The 24,273-nt window shown below is 42.3% G+C and overlaps 1 protein-coding gene across 4 annotated transcripts in view; it reads right to left on the reverse strand.

Moving 5' to 3' along the window:
- CUL2 (cullin 2) overlaps positions 1-24,273 on the reverse strand; it is a 127,305-nt gene that overhangs the window by 64,772 nt on the left and 38,260 nt on the right. For all 4 annotated transcript variants that reach the window (XM_047754750.1, XM_047754749.1, XM_047754748.1 and 1 more), the window contains exon 2: positions 3,434-3,574. In XM_047754750.1, the coding sequence (XP_047610706.1) occupies positions 3,434-3,552 (119 nt within the window). In that variant the 5' untranslated portion in view covers positions 3,553-3,574. The remainder of the gene's footprint in view (positions 1-3,433; positions 3,575-24,273) is intronic.

The raw sequence follows: 24,273 nt of genomic DNA on the forward strand, positions 1-24,273 counted from the left end.
TTTCTAAAAAAACAAGAAAATAGGGCAATAGTTATCTCCAAGGGAAATAAGAGGGCCTGTGAACCGAGAGGGATACCTGGTGGGGGAGGGGTGGCAGATGCCTGCAGTGCTTTAGCTCTTAACCTGAGTAGTGATTGTGCAGGTGTCTGCTTTCTAATTATCTGCTCAACTCTACATGAATATATTCTTTTCCATATATATATGGAAAAATAACATTTCACACACCTCATAAAAATACTTCATAAAAGATCAAGTACTAACATATGGCAGTGTACAATTTGCAGGGAGGCTTTTTTTCATTTTCAAAATATTAAAGATGTATATGGCCTCTAAAATTTCTACCTAAGATACCCAAGTGTCAGAAGTCAACATTACATTCTTGGGCAAAATACCTGATGAAAGGAGGGAATCTGGCTTTAGAACAATTAGTAACATAGGTCTTTATTTTTCACAGTAAAATTTGAGAGTCCATTCTTAAATTTACTGTTTCTGCAGATATTTTTTACTTCAGAGGAGGAGGATGAAATTCATAATCAGGGCAAGAGTAGCTGGACCATTTTAGATGGATCAAGCAGTAAACATCTTAGAAATATTAGTGACTGAAGGGGCGCTTTCCAAAAACGTCAGCTATTTCAAAACCATTTACAAGCCAACAATTAATTATGTATTCTGTACAAGAATAAGGACACATTTATTCTATTTTCTTTACCTTATGGTCAGTTTCTCTTTTCTTGTACTCTTCTGTGACCAACTCTTCTTCTCTCTCTGCTCATTATTTTAGTTAAAACAGCCTTAAAATATCTAAGTACTTAGCTCAACCTCACTAACACACAAGCAACGTTTAACACTTAGTTTTTATTAAGATTCCTACGCATGATGTTCCACAAAAAAATTTAAGAGACTAACTCAATAATAAGCCCTTCAAAGGCAGAATCCCTATCAATATCATCTAGATACAATGGGAAGTACAGGGAATTCAATGTTAGAATCCTGTATCCAAGTTGTGCTCCATCAACTACCCACAACCTGGGCAAGTCCCTCTGAGGAACCCTCTGAGTAGCAGGTTACTCAACTAATATATCTGCCTCACTGATCTCACAGGCTTATCTGAAGAACCAAATTAACATTAAAAATGTAAAAGATGGAGTTCCCATTGTGGTGCAGTGGAAACGAATCTGACTAGGAATCATGAGGTTGCAAGTTCGATCCCTGGCCTTGCTCAGTGGGTTAAGGATCTGGCACTGCCGTGAGCTGTGGTGTAGGCCAGCAGCTACAGCTCCGATTAGACCCCTAGCCTGGGAACCTCCATATGCCGAGGGTGCAGCTCTAAAAAGACAAAAACAGAAAAAGAAAAAGGTAAAAGGTTTATGCCAAACCCGTGAAGCCTTCTAGAAACAAACGTTACCATCATTTTCTGTATCTGTAGTGCCTAGAACATAGGTAGCCTAACAAATGTCTCTTACTGAAGATGGCAATTGTAATGAACTCAAAGAACTTTACTGCTCTTGCACCAACATTCAGTTCAATATTAATAACCAGGTTGGGCACTGAGAACACGGTAAATCAGTGTCTTATGAAATCTGAGCTCTTCTACAGAACACACGCCCCACACAGGGAGGGCAGCCATCCTGCAGCCCCGGATGTGAGAGAACTCAGCAGCTGCACACCCACTCTGCTAATAACTTCACATCTCACCTCTCCTTCTGGGGGAAAAGAATCTCTGGTTCTGACAGTGTCCACCCAGTCCCCCAAGACCTCCTTCAGGGGTGCCCTGGGGCACCCCTATGCCATTTAGACCCAGAGACCAAGCCTCCACCCTACTCCCTTTCTTCACCCAGTGACGTGTTGTGTGGTGGTTCCCGCGGTGGAAAATGCAGGTGGGGGAGTTCCCGTCGTGGCGCAGTGGTTAACGAATCCGACTAGGAACCATGAGGTGGCGGGTTCGGTCCCTGCCCTTGCTCAGTGGCGTTGCCGTGAGCTGTGGTGTAGGTTGCAGACGCGGCTCGGATCCCACGTTGCTGTGGCTCTGGCGTAGGCCGGTGGCTACAGCTCCGATTCGACCCCTAGCCTGGGAACCTCCATATGCCGCGGGAGCAGCCCAAGAAATAGCAACAACAACAATAACAACAACAACAACAACAAAAATGCAGGTGGGAAAGGTGTCTGCCTGGGCACGAGTGCCAAGGCTACTCCGAGACCCTCCCAGTCATGGCCCCTGGAAACAGTAGGGGCCACCCACCACTCTGCCCCAGCTACCTGTGGCTGCGTGTTCCAAGAGACCCCCTTAACCTCCCAAATACTAAGAAGCTAAAGGACTGGAGTAGTGTGGGTTTCTTCCTGGTACCAGAATGTATACCTTGGGTACTGGGGGTTGCACCATGTTTCTTACATATATAATGTGTATGGTAATAATAATAATAAAATACACATATATTATGCATATTATATATAGTGTATATATGTGTATATATATGTACTTTAAAAAAAAAAGATTGCTGGAGTTCCTGTTGTGGCTTAGTGGTTAAAGGATCCGACTATGAACCATGAGGTTGCAGGTTTGATCCCTGGCCTCACTCAGTGGGTTAAGGATCCAGCATTGCCGTGAGCCCGTGATGCGGCTCGGATCTGACGCTGCTGTGGCTCTGGTGTAGGCTGGCAGCTACAGCTCTGATTCGACCCCTAGCCTGGGAACCTCCATATGCCACAGGTGAGGCCCTAAAAAGATGAAAAGAAAAAAAAAAATGTTTAATTAAAAAAATAAAAATAAAAAATTTAAAAAAGATTGCTGTTATGAAGGAATGCAGGAGAGTGGGTTTCAGATTGTCCTAGGGAAAATCACAAATTTATATTTTCACATAAAACTGCTACCTCACAAATTAGACATCCCAATTAAGAAACGTGTCCATCTCAGAGGCACCGAATTTGATCCCTCCTGGGAACATCTCGTCAGATACATGTGTGACCTGCTCCCTCCCTCAGTTCCGTCTCTGCTCAGGTACCACCAGGGAGGCCTGCCTCAACGACCACCTAAAGAGCCACGCACATTCCAACTACTCCCATACCCTCGCCTCGCTTTATTCCCCCACCCTGTTTATCCCTTCCTGTTATCAGAAGCACTGGTATTCGGGGTTTTTTTTAGTCCATTTCCTCTAGTAGAATGTTTGTGTTCACAACTGTACTCCCAAAGCCTAAAACAGTGTCTGACATACACTAAGTGCTCACTCAAGCAGCTGTTGAATGAAAGGTTATCAAAGACTGCTGACTGCCCCACATGGGTAATGAACTTGGAAATATGAACAATAAATATATTTGAAAATGGCCACACTGAGGGGTTCTTCCATTTATGAAAACTTAAACCTGTTCACACTTTTCAACAAGCTTATCAACCTTAGTGGGCCAACCCGTGCAGGGACCGGCGCCACGCAAAGGATACGAGAAGCGGTCATTCCATGTCGCTCTCTCCACGTACTCCAGCATGACCACAGCTTTGATTGTCGTGAGGAGTTTGTTCCAGGTTTCATCAAAATCCACGACTCTTGGTTTCAAAGACATTGTGCAAGTTTAGTGTTGAAATCTGTTAATTGAAAACAACGGTAATGTTAGCATGAATTCTACAAGGTTAGCTGCTTGTTTTTAAAGCTTTGCATAATTAGCAAGAAGGGGTCAGAACAGAACCCAGCACATAGCAAGGGTAATAAACATTGGCTGCCACCTTTTCATGACTGTCTAGACAAGGAATCGCACAGAATTCACTACAAACCCTAGGAAATGGAAAGCTTTTAGCAGACATTATTTACAATCAAGAGTGTTCCACAGATTAAGAAGCCTCAGTTAATGTGCTGAGAGAAAGAAGCTGAGAGCCATGAGCCAAAAAGCCAATCACCATCAGGAAAAAATGCACAAGAGACACTCAATATAAAGCTTTTGCCCCAAATCTTTGTAATCTTCACTCCTTAAACTTGAGACTGAGGTGGTATGTAGGGGAATATGAGAAAACACAAGAAAATTAAAGGGTTTATTTCCCTGGAGCATTGGTTTAGCTAGATTTCAAATCTTTCTCACTATCACACCAGAAGAGAAATAAAAGCGAAATCTCTTAAATTTAATTGCACAAGGGAGCACTTTTCTGGCACATGCCTTCACATTGGCCCTCTGAAGCACCAAGCCAGCCTGCAGCCAGGGGCACTGCAGGGAGAGGGAGGGACAGAGGCCATGGCGCTCTCCCTGGGCACAGAGAGGAAGGGAGAGGCAAGGCGAGGAGACGGGCTGCACGTGCCACCCCCGCCCCAAGGAACTGGTGACCCCGGGCCCTTCTTACGTTTCTGCCCTGTGAAGAGAACGCAACAGGAATCCAAGCAAGAGACAAGGAAGAGAAGGAACCAGACAAGCCAAATGAAAACCCAGAAGAGGGTGTGCCACACTGAATCTCCTCACTTCAACACACCAAGCTCCACCTCCAGGCCTTAAACTTTCTCAAACCAGAGTGGATTAGCAGTAACTGTGTGTGAAGGAGTGTGTGTGTGCGCGCTCCCTGGGGCAGGGGACCTAAAGCTCTAGCTTTAAATCAGAAAATTAATCTTAACTCCTTCTCATCCTCATTCACAAATCCTATCTGCGTTCTTCAGTATTTCTTATTTCCATCCATTCCTGCGTAACCCTTCAAAATGCTCAGGAAACAAGCCTCCAAGTTCTAATCTGTATTAATCTTTCATTTACCAAAGAAGTACTAATTAACAACTATTAATATTTATACAGTACTTATTATGAGCCAAACACAAATCTGGGAAATAAAAAGATCAAAGTGCTTGACATAAACTAATTTAATCCTCCCAACAACCTGATTAGGGAGGTCCCACTGTTCTCTGCATTCTCTAGATAAGAACACCTGATCATTAAAAACTTGCTATTTATTGGTGGCATTAGGGGGATTCAGACCCATGCTAGAACCCCTGCCCTCCGCTGCCACAGACATCTGCACTGCCTTACTAACATTTTTAGTGAATACTTAGATATGCCAGGCACTGTTCTAGGCTGAAGATACTATAGCCTAAATAAACAAAGTTCTCAACCTTCAGGAAGGTAAGATTCTTGCATCTGGCTGTCAGAAACAAAACCAACCTACCTAAACATCAGAGCTGACCTTGTCACTCTCGTACTTAAAGCTGTCTGAGGTTTTCCACTACACACAGCATTCAGTTTACACTCACTGGCAGCACAGCTCACCAGGCTTCTGTGACCTGACCTTGGACTTCAGCACCTCTCCACCTTACTCTTCTCAGAGACTCCCTTAACACCATCATCTGGTAACTTCTCTGACTGCACCAAGGTCACTAAACACCACAGGCTAATTCACACACCCTGCCTTTTATGCTGTTTTCTATTCCCAAAATCCTTTTCTTCACCTTGCCGCCCCCCTTTTCACATATTCACCTAACTCCTACTGATATTTCAGCTCTGGCCCAATATATTTACTTTTAAGAACATGTCTGGGGCATTCCCACTGTGGCATCACAGGTTAAGAATCCAACTGCTCGGGCCACTGCAGCGGCACCAGTTCCCAAAGGGTGCAGTGGGTTAAAGGATCTGGCATTGCTGCAGCTGCAGTGTAGGTCACAGCTGTGGCTGAAAATTCAATCCCTGGTTGGGGAGCTTCCACATTTTCAGAAGAAGAAAATTTCTGAGTGAGCAGAGGTGCCCCCTTATATATCACTTGAGAACTGTCTGATCACTATTACTGAGGATTAAACCACTCTTACCTCTAATTATCTGAGTGTTTTTTAAGGGTAAAGACTATTATGTCACTGTATACCAAAAAGCTTCATTTCCTCCCCTTATAAAAACGTGACCACACTACAAACCCTGCTTATAAATTATTTTAATGGTTGCAGATTGCTTTCTAGCTTTACTCAAGTTTTGGAAGAATCAAACTGGCAATGACTTTTCTGCTAAGGCCAACAGACTTACGATAGAATAGCTTTATGGGCAGTGATGATCATTGTTGGATGGGTGGAAAATGTGGAAGCCAAGGAGAGAGAAGCACCAGTTCACTGAAGTACACTAAAAACTAGGAGTTCTCACTGTGGGTCAGAAGCTTACAAACCCAACTAGTATCCCTGAGGATGTGGGTTGGATCCCTGGCCTCGTTCAGTAGGTTAAGGATCTAGCGTTGTTAGGAGCTGTGGTGTAGATCACAGACATGGCTTGGATCCTGTGTTGCTGTGGCTGTGGTGTGTAGGCCAGCAGCTGTATCTCCGATTCGACCCCTAGCTTGGAAACTTCCATATGCCCTGGGTGCAGCCCTAAAAAAAAAAACAACTAACAAACCAGTAAAGGGAAATATGCTGAAACAGTCTGTTAAATGCTCTGCTTGCACCAACAGAAAGCTCATATAGGGGAGTTCCCGTCGTGGCACAGTGATTGATGAATCCGACTAGGAACCACGAGGTTGTGGGTTCGATCCCTGGCCTTGCTCAGTGGGTTGAGGATCCGGCATTGCCGTGAGCTGTGGTGTGAGTCGCAGACACCGCTCGGATCCCATGTTGCTGTGGCTTTGGCTTAGGCTGGTCGCTACAGCTCCAATTAGACCCCTAGCTTGGGAACCTCCATATGCCGCCGGAGTGGCCCTAGAAAAGGTAAAAAGACAAAAAAAAAAAAAAAAGCAAGCAAGCTCATATAACTAAAAAAAGTAACTTCCTTCATTTAATTTAAATTGTTTACATAATTTTTCACAGATAATTTACATAAGGATATGAGTGAGTAAAAGAGGGCAAAGAAAGAAACAGGACAACAACCAGTGCAGTATCCTTTCCCACTTGCCAATCTGTCAGACAACTCACAAGAATACACATCTTGAGAGTTCCCACTGTGGCTCAATGTATCCAAGAGGACGCAGCTTCAATTCCTGGCCTGGCTCAGTGCGTTAAGGATCCTCCATTGCCACGAGCTGTGGTGTAGGTTACAGACGTGGCTTGGACCTGGTGTTGCTGTGGCTGTGGTGTAGGCTGGCAGCTGCAGTTCCGACTTGACCCCTAGCCTGGGAATTTCCATATGCCATGGGTGTGGGCCTAAAAAAGCCAAAAAAAAAAAAAATGCACATCTTGTTTTCACCCCTGTGCCTAACTGAGGACCGTACACGTCCTGTACCTGAGGTCACGCCAGGACCACTTCCATCCCCAGGCAGTGAGATTACATCCCAATGAGCATCAGCAAAGTTCAGATCTCACATTACCAGTCTCCTCTAGCTCTATTCTAGGTAAATTCATGCAATGTTGCGGGGGGTTGGGGTTTTTTGGCAGTGGCTTGATGCTGGATCTCAGTTCCCAGACCAGGTATTGAACCTGGGCCACAGTGGTAAAGTGCAAAGTCCTAACCAATACGCCACCAGGGAACTCTCCATGTTGGGGTTTTTAACATTTTGGCACACAGGTACTGTGTCTAAGGCTCATGAGTGTTAGGGGCCCTAAAAATCAGACTCCAAATTAAAAAAAATATATATATATATATACACAAATTCATGCTTAATTATGTTTCCAGATAATATTATAATATTTTATGACAATAACATGTGAAATGTTCATTATATTTGAAAATGATTCACAGATTTTCTCACGTAAACCACTATTTCTAAGTATGTATCATAAATTAAACTTATATTTATTTTATAAATTTGTATTTATTTTATATTTATTTATTAAATAATTACAAAAGTGATTTATTTATCTCTTTTTTAGGTTCCCAGGCTAGGGGTCAAAATGGAACTGCAGCTGTAGGACTATACCACAGCAACTCAGGATCTGAGCCATATCTGCAACCTACACCACAGCTCAAGCCAACGTCAGATCCTTAACCCACTGAGGAAGGCCAGGGATCGAACCCACGTCCTCAGGGATACTAGTTGGATTCGTTTCTGCTCAGCCACAACAGGAACTTCCCAAAAGTGATTTATATAGACGTAGTTATAATACGACCCAGAAATTCAACTCCTATGCAAGAAAAAACATGTCCACAAAATAAACTGTACATAAATGTTCACAGTAGCATTAATTATAAAGGCCAAAAAAGTAGAAATAACTCTACAGTCTATCAAGTAATAAATGGATAAATAAAATGTAGTAAATCCATACAATAGATTATTATTGTGTAATATAAGGGAATGAAGTACTGACTGATGCTACACTACAGATGACCCTTGAAAACACCAGGGGAATAGAGCTGATCACAAAGGACTACATATTACAGGATTCCATTTATATGAAATATCCAGAACAGACAAATTCATAGCCTAAGAAAGTATTTCCTTGGCTGCCCAGGGCTAGAAGACTTGGAGAAAAATGGGAGGTGACAAGTGACTGCTAATTGGGTGATAAATACATTCTAAAAGTGATTGTCATGCTGTCTGCAGAACCCTGTGAATGTGCTAAAACCCCCTGAATAGCACAGTTCAACCGGGTACCCTGAATGGTATGTGAAGGACACTGCGATAAAGCTGATAGGCATTTAAGGTGAAATAGTCCTCTCGAAAATTTTAGAGCAATTTATTGTGGTGGGGAAGAGAAAACAGGTAAATGTGCACGACGGCAAATTCTGAAATGTGAGTCCCCCACTCCCATGCTTAGTCACCAGCTCCCATCCTCAGAGGCATATTATATGTACCTGGGGGTATTATATACACTTATTCCTTTTTTTTTTTGTCTTTTTGCCTTTTCTAGGGCCGCTGCTGCGGCATATGGAGGTTCCCAGGCTAGGGGTCGAATCGGAGCTGTAGCCACCGGTCTACGCCAGAACCACAGCAACTCGGGATCCGAGCCGCGTCTGTGACCTACACCCCAGCTCACAGCAACGCCGGATCCCCAACCCACTGAGCAAGGCCAAGGATCGAACTCTCAACCTCATGGCTCCTAGTCGGATTCGTTAACCACTGAGCCACGAGGGGAACTCCCACTTATTCCCCTTTTTTATATAAATGATTTATATACTCTTTTCACCTGTTTTACATTAATGGCATTATACTACTTACTTAATATATTCACTTAACAGTACACTTGGGAAAGCATTCCATGTTAATACGTAAGGATTTCTTTAATCCTAATAGCATTTCATTGTTCAGCTGTATCTGTTGATCCCACAGCTCCACAGGGGGAACTTTGGCTTTATCTGGACTCATTCTACCATGTTTGACATGACATGTGATGAGTTCTCCAAAATTAGAGTGCCTAGTTTAACGTCAGTAATTTTAAGTTAAGTGGTTTTTTTAAATGGGTAAGCTCTTTTTACACTGACGTTAACAAGGATATATTCCAAAGATACTGATAACACAAGTCGCCATTGCAATACACACTTACTGCTAAGAGGAGAAAACTGAATACTATCATTATCTTTAACTGACAATGTCTTCCGAAGTCCTCCTGTGCTACATAGCACATACACAAGCAGTACTAATCATCAACCTGCAAGTCAGCAAAATCCAGACCACTGGATAATTAGATTTCTTCAAAAATCTATGCACACACGTAAGAGAGAAAGAGGTAGAAACGAAAAAGCGGGTGAGAGAGATACATGGAGGGAGAATTGAACTAAAAAAGGCTATAAAGGGAGTACCCATCATGGCTTAGCGGAAACGGATCTGACTAGTCTCCATGAGGACACAGGTGTGATCCCTGGCCTCGCTCAGTGGGGTAAGGATCTGACGTTGCAGTGAGCTGTGGTGTAGGTCGCAGACACAGCTCTGATCTGGAATGGCTGGAGCTGTGGTGTAGGCCAGCAGCTACAGCTCCAATTCAACCCCTAGCCTGGGAACCTCCATAGGTCATGGGTATGGCCCTAAAAAGACAAAAAGAAAGAAAGAAAGAAAGAAAAAAGAAAACACAGAAAAATAAAAGAGACTAAAAAGGCACATTAATCTATCACAATGTGATTGATCTTACTTGGATCTAGATTTAAGCTTTTTAAGTAAATTATATATATATATTTTTTTTGTCTTTTTGCTATTTCTTGGGCCGCTCCCGCGGCATATGGAGGTTCCCAGGCTAGGGGTCCAATCGGAGCTGTAGCCGCTAGCGTACGCTAGAGCCACAGCAACTCGGGATCCGAGCCTCGTCTGTGACCTACACCACAGCTCACGGCAACGCCGGATCCCCAACCCAGTGAGCAAGGCCAAGGACCGAACCCGCAACCTCATGGTTCCTAGTCGGATTCGTTAACCACTGCGCCACGTCGGGAACTCCCTTAATTTATTTTTGCTTTTTAGGGCATATGTAAGTTCCCAGGCTAGGGGCTAAATTGGGGCTGCAGCTGCTGGCCTAGGCCACAGCCCCAACAATGCCAGATCCAAGCCACATCTGCCACCTACACCACAACTCACAGCAACACCAGATCCTTAACGCACTGAGTGAGGCCAGGAATCAAACCCATGTCCTCATGGTTACTAGTCAGATTAATTTCCACTGTGCCACAATAGGAACTCCATAAATTATATTTAAGATATCCCAGGAAAGAGTTCCTGTCATGGCGCAGCAGAAATGAATCCGACTAGGAACCATGAGGTTATGGGTTCAATCCCTGGCCTCGCTCAGTTAGGTCTAGTCAGCTCTGATTAGACCCCTAGCCTGGGAAACTCCAAATGCCACGGGTGCGGCCCTGAAAAGATAGAAAAGACAAAAAAAAAAAAAAAAGATACCCCAGGAAATCTGAAAACTGCCAGGATATCTGAAGACCTTGAAAAATATTTGTAACAATAATTATAAGATGAGAGTCCTGGAGTTCCCGTCATGGCGCAGCAGAAACAAATCCAACTAGGAACCATGAGATTGCAGGTTCGATCCCTGGCCTTGCTCAGTGGGTTAAGGATCCGGCGTTGCCGTGAGCTGTGATGTAGGTCGCAGACGAGGCTCAGATCTATTGTCGCTGTGGCTGTGGTGTAGGCCGCAGCAACAGTTCCGATTAGACCCCTAGCCTGGGAACCTCCATATGCCGAGGGTGCAGCTCTAAAAAAATAAATAAAAATAAACAAATAAAAATGAGAGTCCTGGAGTTCCGTCGTGGCGCAGTGGTTAACGAATCCGGCTGGGAACCATGAGGTTGCGGGTTCGGTCCCTGCCCTTGCTCAGTGGGTTAACAATCCGGCGTTGTCGTGAGCTATGGTGTAGGTTGCAGATGCAGCTCAGATCCTGCGTTGCTGTGTCTCTGGCATAGGCCGGCGGCTACAGTTCCGATTGGACCCCTAGCCTGGGAACCTCCATATGCCGCGGGAGCGGCCCTAGAAATGGCAAAAAGACAAAAAAAAAAGAGAGAGTCCTTATCTGTCAGAGACAATTCCAAAATATTTATGGATGCAACAAATGCTAAGATCTGCTTCAAAATTAAACAGCTTGGGAGATGATCCCGCATTGCCGTGGCTGTGGCGCAGGCCAGCAGCTACAGCTCCAACTGGACCCCTAGCATGGGAACCTCCATATGTACAGCATGGAAAAAAAAAAGACAAAATTAAACAGCTTGCTTATGAATTAATTGTTGAGAAGGAGTGACAAGTACATGAGGGATTATTATTATAAGTATTATTATTTACTTTCTGCATACGTCTGCAATTTTCCAAAGAAAAAGGTAAAAAAAAAATCTTCACCAACATCACCAACAGTTCCATAAACGTGGGGTGGGGAGGGACACATTAAAAAGAGTCAAAAGCTTAAAAAAGAAAAAACTAGTATTAATCCAAAAGGCCTAATAGTCAGCTAATATGCATTCTAGAAAATGAGAATGAGCAGTAACTATCAAAGAAAAATATTCCAGAAATAACAAACATCTGTTTTCCAACTGAAAAGGACCTGCTCAATTCCCAAAATATTTAATTTTTAAAATACATAACAAGGCACCTCTTTTTGATCAATTAAAACATTGGGAGTAAAGAAAAGATTCCAAAAGTTTCCAGAAAAGAAAAAAAGGTCTTAAGACTGTAAATTGCAAAGTCTTTAGATTTAAAATTTCAACGCTAGAAGCTAGAAGATAATCCTTTAAATTTCTCAGGAAAAACGACTAATCACCTAGAATTCTCTATTAAAAATGGTATCAAGTGGAGTACCCACTGTAGCACAACAGGATCAGCAGTGTCTGCAGCGTCAGGATGCAGGTTCGATTTCCCAGCCTGGCACAGCAGGTTAAAAGGTCCAGCATTGCTACCGCTGCGGCATAGGTCACAACTGTGTCTCAGATCTGAACCCTGGCCGGAGAACTCTATATGCCACAGGACAGCCAAAAAAAGGAAAAAAAAAAGCGGTCTCAAAAAAATTTACTTCCAGAGTTCCCGTCGTGGCGCAGTGGTTAACGAATCCGACTAGGAACCATGAGGTTGCGGGTTCGGTCCCTGCCCTTGCTCAGTGGGTTAACGATCCGGCGTTGCCGTGAGCTGTGGTGTAGGTTGCAGACGCAGCTCGGATCCCGTGTTGCTGTGGCTCTGGCGTAGGCTGGGGGCTACAGCTCCGATTGGACCCCTAGCCTGGGAACCTCCATATGCCGCGGGAGCGGCCCAAGAAATAGCAAAAAAAAAAAAAGACAAAAAAAAAATTTTACTTCCCACGCAGCCTTCTTATTCAGGAATCTATTGGAAGATACCCTCTACCAGGAGGAAATGCAAGAAAGAAATGGAAGAAAGACATGGAATGCCAGAAACAAAGGGATCTAACACAGGAGAGAACAGGAAATTTTCAGAACAGCAGCTTCACAGACTTAAAAAAAAAAACTTGTCTACACTGACACAGAACACAGAGCTCCAAGAGGGTCTTCTCCAAGACAAAAAAAGGGGGGGTAGGGTGGAGGGAAGGAAGAGTGTCTCAGGGATCAATAAACTGTTCCTGTAAAGAACAAGACAAGGATGCTCACTCTGGCCACACGGTATTTCAATACAGTACTCGAAGTCCTAATCACAGTACTCGAAGTCCTAATCAGAGCAATTACGCAAGAAAAAGAAAGAAAAGGGATCCAAATTTGAAAGAAGTAAAACTGATAACATGGCATTATATAGAAAGAACCCGAAAGACTCCTCCAAAAAAACTATAAAAGCTATACTCAAATTCATAAAGTTGTGGATAGAAAAACTTTATGAATTGCATTTCTGTATACATACATAAGTGTTATAAATACATACTTACATTATTTTAATAAATGTATCTGTTAACACATATATATTTGGGGTTTGTTTTTTTTTTTCCTGTCTTTAGAGCTACACCTGAGGCATATGGAAGTTCCCAGGCTAGGGGTCAAATCAGAGCTGCAGCTGCCAGCCTACGCCACAGCCACAGCAAAGCCAGATCCGAGCCAAGTCTACGACCTACACCACAACTCATGGCAACGCTGGATCCTTAATCCACTGAATGAGGACAGGGACTGAACCGGTATCCTCATGGATGCTAGTCAGATTCGATACCACTGAGACATCAAGGGAACTTCCTATACTTGTCATTAAACAAACATCAGAAAGAGAAGTTATGAAAACAATCCCATTTACAACTGCATCAAAAAGAATACAATGCCTGGAGTTCCCGTCATGGCTCAGTGGTTAACGAATCCGACTAGGAACCATGAGGTTGTGGGTTCAATCTCTGGCCTTGCTCAGTGGGTTAAGGATCCGGCATTGCCCTGAGCTGTGGTGTAGGTCACAGATGAGGCTCGGATCCCGCGTTGTTGTGGTTCTGGTGTAAGCCAGTAGCTGCAGCTCCAATTCAACCCCAAGCCTGGGAACCTCCATATGCCTCGGGAGCAGCCCTAGAAAAGGCAAAAAGACAAAAAAAAAAAAAAAGAATATAATGCCTGGGAATAAATTTAACCAAGGAGGTGAAAGACCTGTATACTAAAAACCATAAGACGGTAATAGAAAAAAGTGAAGACAGTACAAGTAAAAGATAAAAGGTATCTGTACTCATGGATAGAAAAAATTAGTTTGGTTAAAATGCCCGTTCTGCCCAAAGCAATCTACAGAGTCAATGCAATCCCTATCAAAACTGTGATGTCAATCTTTCCATATAAATAGAAAAAATAACACTACAACTTGCATGGAACAAAACAAAAAACTGCAATCATAAGTACAGAGACTAGACTGATGAAGGCAGAGGGGAGGGAGTTGGGGGTGTGTGAAACGGGTGAGGGAGGTCAAAAGGTACCGACTTACGGTTATAAAATAAGTCTTGGGGATGTAACGTACATCACGGTAACCACTTGTTAGTAACATCAGACTGTGTATTTGAAGTCACCAAGAGAGCAAACCTTTAAAGTTTTCATCACGAGAAAAAAACTGGGGGAGAGTTCCCATTGTGGGGCAGCAGAAATGAATCTTACTAGCATCCACGAGGACAAGGGTTCAATTCCTGGCCTCGCTCAGTGGGTCAGGGATCCAGCATTACCGTGAGGTGTGGTGTAGGTGGCAGATGCAGCTCAGATCTGGCATTGCTGTTGCATAGGCTGGCAGCTGTAGATCTGATGTGACCTGGCCTGGGAACTTACACATGCCACAGGTGTGGCCCTAAAAAAAAAAATTGTTATGTATGGTGACTGCTATTACCTAGACTTACTGTAGTGATCATCTGTAATACATGCAAATATCAAGTCATTATGTTGTCCACCAGAAACTAATATAATGCTCTATGTCAATTATACCTCAATGAAAAATTTTTAAGAAAAAAAAACCTAGGAGAATATATTCATAAAATATTTATCTGATATAGAACAGATATACACAGGCACACACATAAAGTAATGGTACTTAGAATATATAAAGAACTCTCAAAGCTCAATAATAAGAAAACATACTACTAAATTAATAAATAGCCCAAAGACCCAAATGGACAGTTAGGAAATGCTGGCAGGCGAGAAGCACATAAAAAGATGTTCAACATCATTAATCATTACAGAAAGGCATGTTAAAACCTCAACAACATACACTTATAAGAAAGGCTCAGAGTTCCCCTTTGGTACAGTGGAAATGAATCCAACTGGTAACCATGAGGTTGTGGGTTCGATCCCTGGCCTCACTCAGTGGGTTAAGGATCCAGCATTGCCGTGAGCTGTGGTATAGGTCACAGATGCCGCTTGGATCCTGCATTACTGTGGCAGTGGTGTAGGCTGGCAGCTGCAGCTCCAATTCAACCCCTAGCCTGGGAACCTCCGTATGCCTCAGGTGTGGCCCTAAAAAACAAAAAAACAGAAAAAAAAAAGAGGAAAGAAAAGAAAGAAAGGCTCAAAAATTCTGACAGCATCAAATGCAGAAGAGGACATGGAACAATTAAATCTTATTTGCTGCAAGTGGAAATTTAAAATGAAATAATCTATTAAAGTTAGGCATAATTTCCCATGTGACCCAGCAATCCCATTTCTGGATATTTACACATGAAAAACGAAGACATACATTTACAGAAAAACCTAAGCCTAATTTTTTAGATTTATTTTCATATAAATTTATTCATAATTACTAAAACCCAGAAATCCAAATGTCACATCAACTACTGAATGAAAAACAAAGTATGGTGCATTCACACATTGCTATGCTATTCGGCATTAAAATGGAACAAATCACTGCTATGTGGACAACAGTGGATGATTCTCAAAAGCCCTATCCTAAGTGAGAGCAGACAGACTCACTGGGCTACATGTCTCATGGTTGCTGAAACACACAAGACAGGGACATACATCACCACTGGTTGTCAGAGACTCAGGATGGGCTATAAGGAGGAATGGGAAACTCTGGGGGTGATAAACTATTCCATCTCTTGATTCCGATAGTGGATACATGATCACATACATATGTCAAAATCTGGGAACTCCCGTTGTGGCTCAGCAGTAACGAACACGACTAGTATCCATGAGGATGCGGGTTCTATCCCTGGCTCACTCAGTGGGTTAAAGATCTAGCATTGCCGTGAGCTGTGGTGTAGGTCACAGACATGGCTTGGATCCCGAGTTGCTGTGGCCATGGTGTAGGCTGGCAGCTGCAGCTCTGATTCCACCCCTAACCAGGGAACTTCCATATGCCATGGGTGTGGCCCTAACAAAAAGACCAAATGAATAAATTAATTAATTAGTCAAAATTCAGGGAGCTGTGTATCTTCTTTAGGGTGAATTTTTACTTTGTCTAAGTTAAACTTCAATAAACCCAACCCCTTAAACTCAACATGTCCATCCATTCCCAGTACTTCTCATCTTAATAAATGATATTATCATACACCAAGGTCCTCAAGGTAGAAATGTTATGAATCATTCTTGATTTCTCTCTAATTAATCCAATCAATAAAATCCTGTCAACTCCATCCTCTAACCATTTCTTTTTTTTTTTTTGGCGCCCCGAACGGGGACTTGAACTCGAACCATTTCCTGAATCTACCCACTTCCTCTCTTTCCCACTAACATTACCCTAATCTACACTACCACCTCTCACTCAGCTACTGTCACAGCCTCCTCAATGAGCCGCTGCCCCCTTGGTAGTTCCAAGTACCATGGCCAATGCAAGGTTTCCAAAATGCCAGTCTGATTACATCGTACCCTCTGTTTAAAACTCTTCACAGACTTCAACGTAGAGTGTTTATTACCTGTCGAGGGTTTATTCATTTCAGAAAAAGTAAGATTTCTCTGTGTTTTCTCATCACTGACTTTCCATGAAAGTCAATAAAAATCTTATTAATATTCTGACAACAAAGATTTTAAAATCAGTTGCCAGTTCTAAGAGAATAGCTAGGTAACCTAAGGCAAAAATGAAACTAGGCAATCAGGAAAATCAAACTGATAAACTACCTAGATATCTGATATACGTTTTGAAATCCTTGTTTTGCTTTTTTTAAGTTTTTTCTCCTCACACATACCTCACTCTTAGAACACTAAAAGGTGACCTGTCACGAACCTTCTTTCTTTTCTCCTGATAATTTGAACGTTTCTGTGAGTTTTAGGTACCAGTTCCAAGACCACCTGGTACTGCCCCACAGTGTAATGTTAACATAACTGATAAAATTCTTTATTTTATTTTGATCCTTTTATTTTTTTCAATTTTTTTGGTTACATCCACAGCACGTGGAAGTTCCTGGACCAGGGATCGAACCCATGACAGAGCAGTGACCCAAGCCGCTGCAGTGACAAGGATGTATCCTTAACCCACCGCACCACAGGAGAACTCCAAAATTCTCACCCCCAAAATGTTTTAAAAACAAAGTGACTATTATAAGCCAACTACACTCCATTAAATTTTTTTTAAAAAATAAAAGATTACGGTACTGAGAGAACAAAAAAAAAGTTATTAGTAATTGCAGAAATACAAAAAATATATCTTTTTAGTTAAAAAAAAAACAAAAAACTACCAAACTATAACTTTTTATTTCAGTATTGATCATTATCAGCAGTGAGTCGGGCATTCCAAAAATTACCAGAAAGATATGATACTGGGGCCTAAACAAATTTCAGTTAAGTCAATATACACCACAGTTTGTTTTTCAAATGACAAGGGGCTTACTGAATAGGTTATATTCTAAGTACACAAAATAAGGAAAATATTTAAGACTCAATAAACAGCATTATTAACTTTGCAACATTCTCCATTTCCAAGGCTGCTTCTGGTATACACTGACCAAATGAAAATAAGCTCCATCAGAGCTCTTGCTGTGGCTCAGCAATAACAAATCCAACTAGTAACCATGAGGATACTAGTAACCATGAGGATACTAGTAACCATGAGGATACCTGGCCTCACTCAGTGGGTTAAGGATCCAGCGTTGTCATGAGACGCAGTGTAGGTCACAGATGCAGCTGGGATCCCATGTTGCTACGGTTGTGGTGTAGGCCTGCAGCTACAGCTCTGATTAGACCCCTAGCCTGGGAACCGCCACATGCTGTGGGTGCATCTCTAAAAAGCGGAAAAAAAAAAAAAGAAAAGAAGCTCCAAGAATGCACTGAATGGGTGAGCCATTAGCAATAACTAAGAGATAACTTTGTTAGTTGGAGGCTCAGGATACAATGCTTACTGTTGCATTAAGATATGACACACACAGAGTTCCTGTCATGGCGCAGGAACTAGGAACCATGAGGTTGCGGGTTCGGTCCCTGCCCTTGCTCAGTGGGTTAAGGATCTGGCACTGCCGTGAGCTGTGGTGTAGGTTGCAGACACAGCTCAGATCCGGCGTTGCTGTGGCTCTGGTGTAGGCTGGCAGCTACAGCTCCGATTAGACCCCTAGCCTGGGAACCTCCATATGCCACAGGAGCAGCCCAAGAAATAGCAAAAAGACAAAAAAAAAAGATATGACACACAAAGCTCCATGCCACAAGTATCATTTCCACCATGTGACTTTCCTACTTACGAAATTTCCAGGCAGTTCCTGTTGTGGCTCAGCAGTAACAAGCCCATGACTAGTATCCACGAGAATGTGAGTTCGATCCCTGACCTCACTCAGTGTGTTAAGGACCCAGTGTGGCCGTGAGCTGTGGTATAGGTCACAGACGTGGCTTGGATCCTGCACTGCTACAGCTATGGCGCAGGCCAGCAGCTGCAGCTCTGATTCAACCCCTAGCCTGGGAACCTCCATAGGTGGTGAGTGTGGCCCTAAAAGAAAAAAAAAGGGGGTTAGAAATTTCCAGTAATATGCTTCAAAAAAAAAAAAAAAGGATATTGGTGGAAAAAAACAGGAGAAATAGAGCAGTCTGTCATCCCAGCTGGCAAAATGCATAGTGCAAGAAAAAAACCTTAGTCTCAATAAAAGGGAAGGGGGACAGCAGGGGAGTAGGGACTGTATTTATAAAACAACAAATAAGTTACCGAAGACATTTACTTCCAAAATAAACCCATCTGACCAGTAAAGACCCTTCTCTCCTCAGTGAACCTGAGGCCCCACACGTCTACACAGACATCCTAGTTTTCACATCGCTCCGATCAGCATGAAGCTTAACGCCTTTTTCACTGCTTTCCTACTTTTTCCCATTTTTAATAATCTAGGCAAGGAACTTAAGACACCAATCAACCTAAAAACAAAAACGAAACAACTCTTCTCACATATGTATCCAGGATGAGTTGAAAGCCTGAAATGAAGTCCTCCCGGGTAGGCAAGTGCACATTGGCATGCAGGCTAGACAATGCTGTGACCAATCAGCTTTTTTACAAATAAGCGAAACATTAAGAGTACATTTTTTTCCTCAGCCTGACCTTTTATCCAATTTTTAAAAAGGGGTTACTCTAATTATCCTCTCTTTGCACAAACCAATGACCTACAGTATTTGATGTACTATTCTGAGAGCTAAATTAAGTCACATATATCTAAAAACCTTGGATTCAATTCTTTTCTCACAAATACAAGGATAAGATGCTAAGATTAGTGGTAATTTCCTCTGCTTTATCTGAGTTTTTCCCCTTTTTTTTTCTATGATTCTGCAGTTATAATGCTTTATGAAGAAGGCAGCTCACACTCTAACCAATTCCTAGTGTATTTCATCGACTGTGATAAAATCCAGAGTCCCGCCTCACCTTCCAGTGCTTCTCACCTTTATCACTATTTCTCAACTGGTTCTTTGTTTCAGACAAACAGATCTATCTGCCAGCTTCTCTATATTAAATCCTACTCATGTCCTGGCACTGCTACAGAAGATACAGACATGGGAAAATAAAAAGGGTGACACAGCTGTGGCAGATGTGTATCAGCTCTGCCCATCACCCCCTGTTTAAAATCCCAAAGACAGCTTTCAGTCTGGACAACATAACCTCTCACAATTCCCTTCTTTCACGTAACTGAAATAAAGGCAACCTAACAGTGGACATTATAATGACATCCACTTTCCCGGATGAGGGACACTAGCAGGATGTACTCTGCTCATTCTCAACCACCATGGCAACATCATCGAGTTCAGGGTTGTAAAAGATAATAAAAACAGGAGTTCACGTCAGGGCTCAGCGGTTAGCGAACCCAACTAGTATCCATGAAGACGCAGGTTCGATCCCTGCCCTCACTCAGTGGGTTAGGGAGCCAGCGTTGCTGTGAACTGTGGTGGGACCCCTAGCCTGGGAACCTCCATATGCCGTAGGTGCGGGAAGGAAGGAAGGAAGGAAGGAAGGAAGGAGAAAAAGACCAAAGAACGAACGAAGGAACGAAAGAAAGAAAATAATAGCATGCCTTTATTAGCCACCTGTATTTCAAAAACTATGCTAAACATGTTATATACATGATCTCATTAACTTCTCCAAATAAGCCTAAATGGCTACTATTACTGTTTTAATTCACCACTACAGAAATTAGATTCGGCTCAGAGAAAATGGATGGATATACGGCAGCCCTCTAGAGGAAGGCAAGTCTCACCCAAAAAGTTAAACATCTTACAGTGACCAAGGAAATTTCTGCTAGTTGCCAAAACATTTCAGGAAGGGAGGAAGGGAGGAAGGGACAGAGAGTGGGAGAGAGGGGAAGGGAGGAGGCGGGGAAGGAGGGAGGAAGGAAGAGAAAGAGAAAAGGAAAGGGCAAGAAAAAGATAGATAATGCTCTCAAAAAAGGAAAGGTTGTGAATCAAAAAACTAATACTCTAAACTGGTTCTAACAATGACAGTGTAATCCTAGGCTACCTGCTGTTTCATTTCTACATCTGCACAACATAAAAACAGCATAAAAGACAATGTTTAGATATACTTGAAGTTTGCTGGACAATGCTAAGTTATTTGCTCTCTTTATTTGTAATTTTACTTTTCCATCCATGCTTTTGAACCTAATGAAGACCAACACTATACTGCAGCTGAAATATTTCTACCTTCACTCTTTTTTAGGCTTCTCAAATCACCTATTAAAAATGCTTTCTTTCGGACTTCCCATGTGGCTCACAACATAAAAATGCTTTCTTTCATTCTATTTTTCTCATAAGCAGTTCATTTTCATGTTTATCTGTTTCAGATAGAAAAAAAATGTAATTCCTTTCATCATAAAGCCATGCAATTTCCTTCATAATCGATTTTTTTTTTTGCTTTTTGTTGGGGGTGGGGGCACACTCGTGACATATGGAGGTTTCCCGGCTAGGAGTCAATTGGAGCTACAGCTGCTGGCGTACATCACAGCTCACAGCAATGTCGGATCCATAACCCACTGAGCGAGGCCAGGGATCGAACCTGCAACCTCATGGGTCCCAGTCAGATTGTTTCCGCTGCGCCACGATGGGAACTCTGCTAAAAGACTTCATCCTTGATTTACAACTGCTCCTTTTTTTTTTTTTTTAGCCCTCTAAACTTCCAAGTCAAAGTTTGGATTGTAAGTGCCAACATAAGGCCATCCACCAAAAGTCCATGTAAAATGTACTGTCCTCATTTACACTATAAACAAAAATTAATTCAAAATGGATCAAAGAGGGAATTCTCTGGTGACCTAGCAGTTGGGGACCTGGTGTTGTCACTGCTGTGGCTCGGGTTTGATCCTCTGGTCCAGCGACTTCCATGCTGGGTACAGCCCAAATTTAAAAAAGGATCAAAGACCTATATTTAAGAGCTAAAACTATAAAACTCTTAGAGGAAAACACAAGGGCAAAGCTGTGTGACAATGGATTTAGCAATGATTTCTTGAATATGCTGTATATGTTGTCAACAGCACAGGCAACGAAAATAAAACTGGTCTTCATCAAAAATTAAAAACTTTCACGCATAATAGGATACTACAAAGAGAGTTTAAAAAAAAAAAAAAAAACCGGAGTTCCCGTCGTGGCGCAGTGGTTAACAAATCTGACTAGGAACCATGAGGTTGCGGGTTCGGTCCCTGCCCTTGCTCAGTGGGTTGACGATCCGGCGTTGCCGTGAGCTGTGGTGTAGGTTGCAGACGCGGCTCGGATCCTGCGTTGCTGTGGCTCTGGCGTAGGCCAGTGGCTACAGCTCCGATTTAACTCCTAGCCTGGGAACCTCCATATGCCGCAGGTGTGGCCCTAAAAAAAAGACAAAAAATAAAAAATAAAATAAAATAAAGCTCTGACACATGCATTAGAATGAACCTTGAGGACATACGTCCAGTCAAATAAGCGAGACACAAAAGGACAAAAACGGTATGATTCTACTTATATGAGGTACTAGAATAGGCAAATTCATAAAGACAAAAGGTAGGTCAGAGGTTACCAGGTACTGACAAGAGGAGGAAAGGGGAGTTATCGTTTAATGGTTCCAGTTTTGATTTGGACTAGTGAAAAAGTTTTGGAAACAGACAGTGGTAATGTTTGTGATGACATTTTGAATGCAATTAATGCCAGAGAACTGCACACTTGTGAATGCTTTAAAATGTCAAATTTTATGTTGTGTATATTTTACGACAAAAACAAAGAAAGGCACTGTCCTCGTTTTAAGTGCTTAAAATCCAGACCACACGGACAACAAAGTTCTGATGCAAGAGAAGTGTATGAATCTCAGTGCAAAGTGCTGTCTAAAAAACTTTACTTTTATAATCATTTTTATTTATTTTTATTTTTCCTTATTTTTTAAATTTATGGAACCTTATTATTATTATTATTATTTGTCTCTTTAGTGCCGCACCTGTGGCATATGGAGGTTCTCAGACTAGGGGTCAAATCAGAGCAGCCAGTCGCTGGCCTACGCCACAGCAATGCCAGATCCAAGCCACGTCTGCAACCTACACCACAGTTCACAGCAACGCTGGATCCTTAACCCAATGAGAGAGGCCAGGGATCGAACCTGCACACTCATGGATTCTAGCCAGATTCGTTTCTGCCGAGCCATGATGGGAACTCCTAAAAAACTTTAAATGGATGCTGACTAATCAAAGCAATACTTAGAAGTGTGAACACAAAATGTTGCTATTTTTGGTTCAAACCTTTACCTAATAAAAGAAATATTTTGAGAAATATCTTAAATTTTTCTTTTCTTTTTTTTCCCTTTTTGCTTTTTGAGGGCTGCACCAGTGGCATGTGGAGGTTCCCAGGCTAGGCATCAAATCAGAGTTGTAGCCACCAGCCTATGCCACAGCCACAGCAATACCAGATCTGAGCCGCATCTGCAACCTATACCACAGCTCATGGCAATGCCAGATCCTTAACCCACTGAGCAGGGCCAGGGATCAAATCTGCATCCTCATGGATACTAGTCAGATATGTTCCTGCTGTGCCATGGCAGAAACTCCTTAAATGTTTTCTTAAGGCTCAAAACTACTTGGGGATATTTCTCTTGCTGTCACATTATTCATTATTTTGGTAACTTCATACTACATACATTGTTACACTACTCGAAAAGTAAGCTCTACTTCTCCATGTCAGAAAATAGCAATTATAAACAAAGGGGGACAGCCAGTGTAAATGCTATAGTGCTTGACTGGAATCAGAGTTCAGTATGGTTTTTAACACACATACACACATGAAAAGATACAGAAGTAAACATAGATTTTTTTTGTGTACGCATGGTTAGTATACACACATGTATTTCTAGCTCTGTTCACTGAGAGGGTCTAGGAGCAATGACATCCCAGTGGCAAACAGCACACACAGCACGCAGATTTTGGTTTCTAAATACCATTCCCCAAAAGAAAGAACCAGAGCTCCTTGGAGAAGTGGTTGTTTCTGGGGCTTCAGCAAGGAAAACATAAAAATAAGCCTGGACATCTTATGATGCCAGAAAATAGAAAGTGTTTTCCTCAAAGAGGATGGGGATTTTAAAAAGACAAAAAGCCTACCTGAAAGCTACAGAAGAACAATTTGAGAGATAAATAACGACAGAATTAGATTATAAACCATGGAGTTAAAGAAGTATCTATGACGCGACACTGATACATACAAATTACTAAATAAATAAATGTGGGAAAAGGGACAATTCTCCCTTAGAGAAGAATTCCAATTAATAAGTGTAGAAGGAAATGAAAAAAATATAAAATTGCCATCAGATGAGCACCACTATAATAACTGCTACAAGCAAGAACTACCAAAGAATGCTGCAATGAGTGGGCAAAAATTTGAGAACATTATCTGCACAGTTTCAAAGAATCGCCCCCAAGATATCCAGTAATTACAAAGGGGAAAAGAGTAACTCTACAAGCAGAGTAATTTAATAGACATGACCTTAAGGAGAGTTAGAATCATCTCTAATAAGATATGGTGACACCCTGTATCCTAGATGTGATGCAATGAGTAGGGCTCAACATCACTTCTGTAGTTTTTGTTTGTTTGTTTGTTTTTTCTTTTTGGGGCCGCACCCATGGCATATGGAGGTTCCCAGGCTAGGGGTCAAGTCAGAGCTGTAGCCACTGGCCTACACCAGAGCCACACCAACACAGGATCCAAGCCACGTCTGCAACCTTCACCACAGCT

The sequence above is a fragment of the Phacochoerus africanus genome, chromosome 12 (genome assembly GCF_016906955.1).
Source record: "Phacochoerus africanus isolate WHEZ1 chromosome 12, ROS_Pafr_v1, whole genome shotgun sequence".
In the NCBI taxonomy this organism is placed as follows: Eukaryota; Metazoa; Chordata; class Mammalia; order Artiodactyla; family Suidae; genus Phacochoerus; species Phacochoerus africanus.